The following is an 8,859-nucleotide window of genomic DNA, read 5'->3' on the forward strand; positions in this document are numbered from 1 at the left end:
TGTCCTCTCTCTCTCTCTCTCTCTCTCTCTCTCTCTCTCTCTCTCTCTCTCTCTCTCTCTCTCTACTTTAATACCTCATTATTGAAAACTGTCATAATCTAAAAATAACCAAATGCAAAATTAAGGTCATAGTCCTCCAGGCTCCCACATCTGCCCAAGACTTTTGACATCAACTGAGAATTTGCCAAACTGCAAAGTCAAAGGGAAGATTCTCTAGGAATTGCCTCCGCTTTAGATACCACTCACGAATTTTAGAATATTTACTGAAAAATGGGTTCACTGGCCACTGGTTATCAACTGTTTAAGTCTGCTAAGAAAGAATACGCCCTCCCCAGATATAAATTAAATGAAGTGACCTTATTACTTACAGATGGGCAGCACAAAACAAAAGCCTAGAATCCACTGTGAGCTGGTCCGTGAAGGTTCAGGAAATCTGCCCAGGACAGAGAGAGTTTCTACTGCATATACCCTACTTGCACCACTGCTGAGGGACCCCAAAAGGCATCCCCTTAAGGGTTATATCCTGAAGTTACATGACACAGTCTTCCTCGGGTTCAGTAATTTACTAGAACAACTCAGAACTTAGGAAGATGCTATAGTTATGCTTTCAGTTTTTAGATAGTGAAAAGATACAAATTAGAACCAAATAAAACAAGAGATGCATAGGACAAAATCTGGAAGGGCTCCAAATGTGAAACTTCCATCATCCTCATGAACATGTTACCCCTCAGCATTGATACAAGAGTATTGCCAACTGGGGACGCTCACTCCAGCTTTAGTGTCTAGAGTTTGTACTGGGGTTTCATTATGTGGACATGAGTGATTAAATTATTGCCTGCATAGCTAAGCTCAATCTATAGACCTACCCTTCTTATCCCAAGAGGTCAGGCCAATAATGCATAGCTCAAAGACTGCACCCTCTACATGAGGGTCCTTCTACTATATAACCATTGCTCCTAAGACTATTGTTGTGGCTAGCACCATCCCGAGAAATTTCCTTAGCATAAAGTATCAAGTAAGAACTAAAACCATAGTCAACAAAGGCATCCATATTATAAAGATTTAGCTGTAACCTTTCAGGAACCAGGGACAACGGCCAGACCTCTCTGGCTGAGGCCAGATTCTTTATTATGAAGCCATATGCTTAAACAATACCAAATGGGGACCAGCAGATGGTATAATGGTTATGTTGCTGGACTCCCACGTGGTCAACTACGATTAGAGTCCCAGACCCAGTGGTTTAAAACTCACACTAGGTGTGCATGTGTGCCCAGGATCCCGAGAAGAAAATAGAGGAGAAGGATCTGTAGTGTGGCTATCCCCCTAGAGGGTGATTTCTCACTTTCTGTCTCTCTGTCTTTGTCTCTCTGGTAACTACACATGCCCTATAGCAAAAATCTCTCTCTTAAAAAAAAATATATATATATATGTATGTGTGTGTGTGTGTGTGTGTGTGTGTGTGTGTGTGTGTATAATTACTTTAAGGTAAGGTCATTTTATAGCATTTTATGGGATACTGGGCACTAGCCAAGACAATTACAAGGCATTAAAGGATAAATATACATAGAATCCATTGTACTTATACTAGCATAATACAATACCTCAAACTTAGCAACCTATGGACTTTTCACCAGAAAAATGAAATCTCTGTTTGTTCCAGAACACACTGAGTAATATGCTTTTTTTTTCCTCATACCAATCTGTAAGCTTCTTGAAGACAACTGTGGTTTAATGTCTTCTAAGCCTAGCCAGAGCTTAGTACAATTAATATTTGTTATATAGAATTGATGACAGTACTTTTTGCAAAGCATCTCAGAACGAATAATGATCTGGAGTTTACTTTTTATGAGGTCTCTATATCCTGTAGATACCGTAGGACTGAATGCTCTAGTCCTAGAAGCAGAGAGAGTAGCCTGGAAGTCTTATGACATATTTTGTTTAATTCCTTGGTGTTTTTCAATTGCTGGCACCATCTAATTTTACATTTTTAAAAAATTGATTTTCATCTTCTTTTGAAAAAAACCTAGTAACATTGAGCCTGCCTGCCTCGATTATAACAACTGGATAGAACTAAACAGTGGTTCCTTTTTGACTGAGCATTGCCCAACACTCCCTTATGCCTGTGTAACTCATTTATTGTCTTCGAGACTCCCATCCCAGAGGACTGGATTGGAAGAAATTGGAAAGATAAATATTTTATACCAAATATTTTTCAACCAGGGCCAGAAAATGGTCTTTATAGACCTTATATACTAAAAATATCATTAGGTTCCTTCTCCTATACATAAATGCAAATAAAATATTAAACTATTAAATATAAGGCAAAGCAACAAAGTTACAATTCTTCACATGATATTTACTCTAATATGGGTTTTAAAATATGAAAATTTGGGGGCCAGCAGGTAACATGATGGTTAAGGCCCTGGACTCCCTCGTGGCCCACAGTTTGAGTCCCAGTCCTGGTGGCTTATTTTCTCATTTTCCCTTCCTCCCTCCCTCTCTTCTCTCTCATGAGTGCACAAGCCCTATAGCAAATTTTAAAATAATAATAAACAAAACTTTTTTTAATGAAAAAAGGGTTTTTTTTAGATTTTAGTATAGGGCACGTGCACTCAACCAGAAAAGACAAAGAGAGGTAAAATGAGAAATCACCCCCCAGAGGGGATGACTACACCACAATCCCTTCTCCTCCATTCTTGGAAATTCGAGCATGCACGCACACATGCGGGATATGAGTTTTAAGCTGCCAGGTTCAGGACTCAAACCATAGCCAGCTATGTGGGAGCCCAGCTCCTTAACCACCATGCCACCTGCTGGCCCCTGAAATTCTTATTTTACTGGATCTCTGGACTCAGGCTTTGTCTGCTTTTGGAGTAAACAGCACTCATTCAGCAAATATTGTTTTCTGAATTTTGACCCTTCTCCTAAAAGCAGAAGGAATTGCATGACAGAGTCACAGGGGGAATACAGTCTCAGCTGGCTAGAGAAGGGAGAGGTCTTACTGGGCTTTGCATGGCATAGAACCAATAGAATTGTTGTCAAAATAGAACACATACTGCTCGAAATGAAGTTTGGGTGTGCACTTGCAGCCATGGACACCACGCAGTCACAGGACATCTTTCTGCCTGGTTTGTACACAGCTTCCCATGTTCCCCAAGCTTCTGAAGACTAGTGTACATTCCTGATTTTTTTCTCCCCTCCAATGGGCAGACATCAAGTATTCATGATAAGCCTCATGAGATGACATGGATTGCTGCTTATCCTTATTGTGTTTATTTGGATTTATTCTGGTCTATTCCTTCATTTGAATGATTTAAGACACACTCATGCTGCAAGGTACAATTTTAACATTTAACCCATAAAGTAGAAGCCTGAATTTCCCTGAAGCAAGCAGAGCCAGAAAATGAGTCTTGAAAACCAGAGTAGTACACCTTGAAATGTCCAGGTTGGGAAGAATGAGTCTACTGTAAGATCTCCCACAAGGCTTTCTTTCCTGCTTCCCTGCATTCTAAGTCTAGAGATAACACAAACAAAATGTGCTAGCCTCATTTAATTGCTGGCATGCTACAAAGGGAGAGGCATATAAGGTGACTTGGTCCCTAACCACAGGAGGTCTCATAAGTTACATCAAATGTGTTTCTGCCTCCATATATAGGAAACGGTATTCACATCCCAGGGTACACATTAAACACGACAACACAGCTTTCAGCAAATAATGAACAGCAGGACTCCAGCTCTGACAAAGCATATGGGCATTTTTCCTACAAGAGGAAATACTTTTCACAGTTAAATAACAATAGAAATAGGAAGAAATAAAAAATTGCCAGAAAGAAATAAAAATGGGATTTCCAGCTGTGAGCTGAAAAGAAATGGAAAAGCAAAAGATGGAAAGATCTGGAAAACACTGCAACAGAGAAAGGTCTCTATGTATAAAACCATACAAAGAAAGAGGTAATGACAGACTTATTCTTTGGCACAAAAAAAAGAAAAAAAAAAAAGAAAAGAAAAAGAAAACAGTGGAGACTGGTGCAAATCAGTGGAGGAGTTACAGAACGAAAGAACCTGAAACTGCTTGCCACAGGGTCATGCTGTCCCAGCTACAATTACTGCCCAGCAGATCTACTGGGGTTAGACTAACATTGGGTAATACAGAAGAGAATGGAAGGTATTTAGAGGACTGGAAAGGTGGTTTTGGTTTTGTTTGTTCCTTGTTCATTTTTGTTTTTCTTTTAGTGACAGTTTTTTCTTCTGGCTTACTGGGATATCGGCCACTTGAATGTGAATTGCTGTTATTTCATATCAAATACCTTTCATTCTGTGCCCTCACAGCCTGAGATAAAGTGGAGTTGTTTTGTGCCTTTTGTTTTTTAGAGAAGGCAATTGAAATGATAGGGACAAGGATCAGTTGTTCATGGGGACAATCTCTCTTGATCTGTTTTGCCGCAAACCTCTTCCTTCAGGCCCAAAGCAATGATGAGGGGATAAAAAACTCCTCTAGGAGCTCAGAGAAGAGAAAACTGAAGAGTGGGGATGAAGAGTCAGCTGAGGCAGACCAGAGGCATGTCAGCAAGAAAGAGCATAAAGAAAATGTGGCCTGATGGGTAGGGCTCCCAGACCAAGCATCCAGGGGGTGTCCCTTAGCAGACCTACAAAGTAACCAGTGTGATGGGTCAGGAATTCAAACCATGCATCCATGGGAAAGTTTGCAGACTTAGGATATGACCAGTGAAACCACAGATCCTGTAGCCACTGAACCAAGTGGAAATGCTCAGACACTTGGTACTCAGTGTGACTGACTTTCAGACTAACAGGATCCAACAACTCTTGGGAGCTTGTTAAACGTGCAGAATCTCAGACCTACCCCAGGCCTGCAGAATCAGGCTTTTGGAAGGTAGGTCCAAAGTTGTTTTAACAAGCTCACCAGGTAATTCCTGGAAACGCTCAGGGTAAAAAACTAGTGACTTAAAGGGTCAGATACCCTGAGGTGTACTCTCGAGGTACCCTAAGAGCCTGAGCCAATATGAGAACATATATATTGGGAAGCCAATATGAATTACAGTGCAAGAAGAAATCATAGATTATCCAGTCTCTGCAGTTAGGGTGGCAAATGGGAAATAATAAAATGTATGAAGCATACAAATCACATTTGAAGTGAAGGAAAAAAATGGTGTTTTTTGTTTTGTTTCCTGAATAGAGAGACACATAGAGCTGTGTCAATAGTAAAATATAATGCACAACAGTGCAGAATGCCAAGGCTAAGAAGCAACAATAGCGTGAGAGCTGGAAGCGGTGACAGTGAGAATGACCAGCCTCTGCCCAGCCAAAGCAACAGATCCTGACGGGTAGAACAAATATAAATAATACAACACAGCTAATGGACAAGCATCTCTAATGGCTCCCCCATGCACCCTACTCAGCTCAATTCAAGTTTGTTTAATTGCCATGGCAACCTTGTTTTTGAAACGAGGTAGAAGATAGCTTATATAATATAGTTATTATTGAACATATGCATATGATAAATATGTAATATTATAAATTATATGGAAGTTTTATATTGAGCATACTCTTTATTTGGAAATAATATATGACTTGATAAAATTAACTAAAGGAAGATTTAGACGAATAAAAATTCACATTTGGAAGAAAGAAATATCCAGTGAACTTTAGTCTCTGATTAAAGGTCAGCTTCTCAATGAGGCTTACTTTATCAATTCTAACAGTACCTAAACAATATGATTGACACCTGCCCCTTCCCCAGTTTTACTGTATATTTCCATAACACATGTCTTTATAATGTGTACTATATAATTTACACATTGACGGTCTTCATTATTTTCTGGCCACTGGCATGGACATGCTATCGAGCAGGGATTTTTGTTTACTGTTCACTGTGCATTCCCAGCACTTAAAAGTATCCTGGAGCTCAATAAATATTTTTTGAATTAATGAGTTAATGAGATGAGTACTTCCTATCACTACACTATGGCAGACAAGTAGATGTTTTACAGGGATCTTCCTTTAAATGAATGACATTAAATTACTAGCATAGAATATAACTTCATGAATATCTATTTATTTTTACTGTTTTCCTATAGCAAAAGAGAATCAGGATTTTCTGATGTGAAATTTCCTGTTTTTGTAGAGACCCAGTTGCAGCTATAGGTCTCAGTCCCAACCTCTACTTTTGTTTCATTTTTATCAGTTAGAATCAGAACTATACCTTAAAATTGGTAACTGACTAGCCAAGTTCACAAGTCATATTTTTCTATATAAATACCTATAAACTCTTCCACTAAAGTATACTTAAAATATAAAGGATTAAGCATTTTGTCTTTGTGTAAATCCAACCAAATGCAGCTTTTCAGAGGCCAATGAAACATAAACATTTATTTTAACTGGCTTTTGCACAAAACACCTAGCAAATCTTTGAAGTAGTCCATAGTGACTTGAGCCTTTTGAAGAACAGATTGGGACATCTTCAGGAAGAAACTTATAACTGAGGTGGCCATGACAATAAGGGAAAATGAAGAATGTAAGAAGTATGTCTGACCAGTGGACTACAGCAAATGGGTCCTGTGGGTTATAGGCAAAGTAGCACACTGTGCAGCCAATCTAAAGCAGGATATGTGAGACTGTTCCTATGATAGCAATAATATATCCCTCAATAGGACACTAATGCTCAACACCAAAGCAAATCTATTCCTCACCTCCCTCCTCCCCCAAGGTAGGGAGAAAGCAGCAGTAGTGTGGAGACGTGTCATTCCTATAGAGAAAGATAGTGATTCAATGGGCCGAGGCTGTGAAGTCCTTTTAACCACAACTCTGCATATACTTGAGAGGTGCTGGCCGTTCAGATCCAGTTGCCATGCTGGCAGGCCACATGGCTCAATGGAGTTACGAGTACAAAGGCATCGCTGTGCTGTCGAGCCTGAAGACATGCAAGCCTGCAGGGCACGATGAAGCAACTCTACAAATTAGCTGGAATCCACAAATCTGGGATTTGAAAGACATTATTGTGCCTGGAAGAAATGAATCTTTGAGCAAGAAAACATTTCCTAAGGATTTAAAATAAAACCTAGAGTGAGGCTTCTATAATATTATCAGGCTAATGGTGACCACTGCCTTCAGAGCTGCATGGTGAAAGAAAAAGGGAACGTACTATTCATGAGTTGGTAAAATTGTTTCTAGGTTAACAGCAAAACTGAAATATAATGATGCTAAATCAAGTGCTTCTAATGGGTAATGGGAAGCCTTCTGTGTTGCCTCTCATCCCAGTATCTGGTTCAGGGAACTCAACAGTACCTACATTTGCCATATGTGGGCCTCCTCATTTCCTGGCATGGTAACCTCCTAAACAGCAGAAGCAGTTCAGGGGCAGGCAGAACTGGGAATGCCCCTTGAAGTAGAGCCATGAGAAGTATTCAAATAATGGAGCAAAACTCTAGCGGTTTGTCTGAGATTTTTTTTGAGGTCAATTGTCAGAAAAAGCCAACTTTTTGCATTTTGTCTTGTGGTTTCTTTTCCCCTTCTCCACCAAGGTTTTTCAAAGCAAAGCAAAAACCACTAACCAACAAATAGAATTTGAACCTTTGTCAGAGTTTAACAATAAGCATTAGCTTGACATCTTTTGAGAAAAGTTAAATGCTTCACATGCATAATTTTATTCATTTCTCCCAATAACTCCATGAAGTAAATCCTATTGTTATTTTCCCCATTTTGCAGGTAAAGAAGCTGAGGCTTACATCTGTTTAAAAACCTTGTCTAGGCCACCTAAATAAGAAGTGAAATCAGGATTTAATCCTCACCGGGTTTTAATGCAGTGCTCATGAAAAGTGGCCAGTTAACATCAGATTACTAGAGTTTAGAATTTTCCTTAAGGGTGATATTTAATGAGCCAGAAAGCAAGTATCCCCAAACTTCATAGCAATCAGCAACAAGTTCAAAACATGTATTTCTCTTGAAGGAATAAACAACCTGAAAGACTTGGAAGGGCATCCTAATGACCTCTCTTTTTTATTTTTCAAGTACAAGTTTGGGACAAGAGATAGAATGTAAGAATGAAATCTTCCATGAGAAAGGAAAAAAGTTTGAAATATAAATGTCCTTTCCTTCTCACTGGTTTTCTCTAGATTTTGATTGGGGCTGTCATTGCTATGGGCTCAGCAGACAGAGATGGCCGCTTACATCCGGGAGATGAGCTTGTCTATGTTGACGGGATTCCAGTGGCCGGCAAGACCCACCGCTACGTCATCGACCTTATGCACCATGCAGCCCGCAACGGACAGGTTAACCTCACTGTGAGAAGAAAGGTGCTATGTGGAGGTAGGCGCCTGGAACCAGCAGCCAGAGTTGGGGCTTGGGTGGTGAAACAGTTTTGTGGAACACTGTAAGGACACTTGAAACAAAATTTCAAATTGGTTTATATATTAGGAAAGAAACCTTGTAGATATTCCAAAAATAACTATGATTTTGAAAGTGCAAATTTTCACTTTCTTGTGCAAAAATCCAAACAGCCTTTGAGGCCTCCATTTTAAATGTAGGCATTAAAAATTTCTAGCAAAGCCCTGGGCTAACTCAAGATACATATGTTCTTTGTTCTTTGGTGGACTGCTGATTATAAGAGCAACATTGAGGGGGGCCAATAAGTGCCATAGTGGTTAGGGGCACTAGACTCTCCCCCTAGCTGACTGTGGTTCGAGTCACAGACCTGGCAGCTTGCTTTCTCACTTTCCCCATCTTTTTCTCTCTGCCTTTGCTCAGATTAAAAAATGATAATAATAATAAATAAAGTTAAATAAAATAATTCTTTTTTTTTTTTTTTTTTTGTGTATAGAGTGGGTGCGCGCGGCAGACAAAAAC

At 39.5% G+C, this 8,859-nt stretch overlaps 1 protein-coding gene across 1 annotated transcript in view; it reads left to right on the top strand.

Annotated features, from left to right (window-relative positions):
- The window catches only part of MAGI2 (membrane associated guanylate kinase, WW and PDZ domain containing 2), a 701,446-nt gene that overhangs the window by 502,590 nt on the left and 189,997 nt on the right, over positions 1–8,859 (top strand). The window contains exon 12 of the mRNA XM_027773307.1: positions 8,130–8,322. Within this exon, the coding sequence (XP_027629108.1) occupies positions 8,130–8,322 (193 nt within the window). The remainder of the gene's footprint in view (positions 1–8,129; positions 8,323–8,859) is intronic.

This window comes from Tupaia chinensis, unplaced genomic scaffold (genome assembly GCF_000334495.1).
Source record: "Tupaia chinensis unplaced genomic scaffold, TupChi_1.0 Scaffold000044_1, whole genome shotgun sequence".
In the NCBI taxonomy this organism is placed as follows: Eukaryota; Metazoa; Chordata; class Mammalia; order Scandentia; family Tupaiidae; genus Tupaia; species Tupaia belangeri.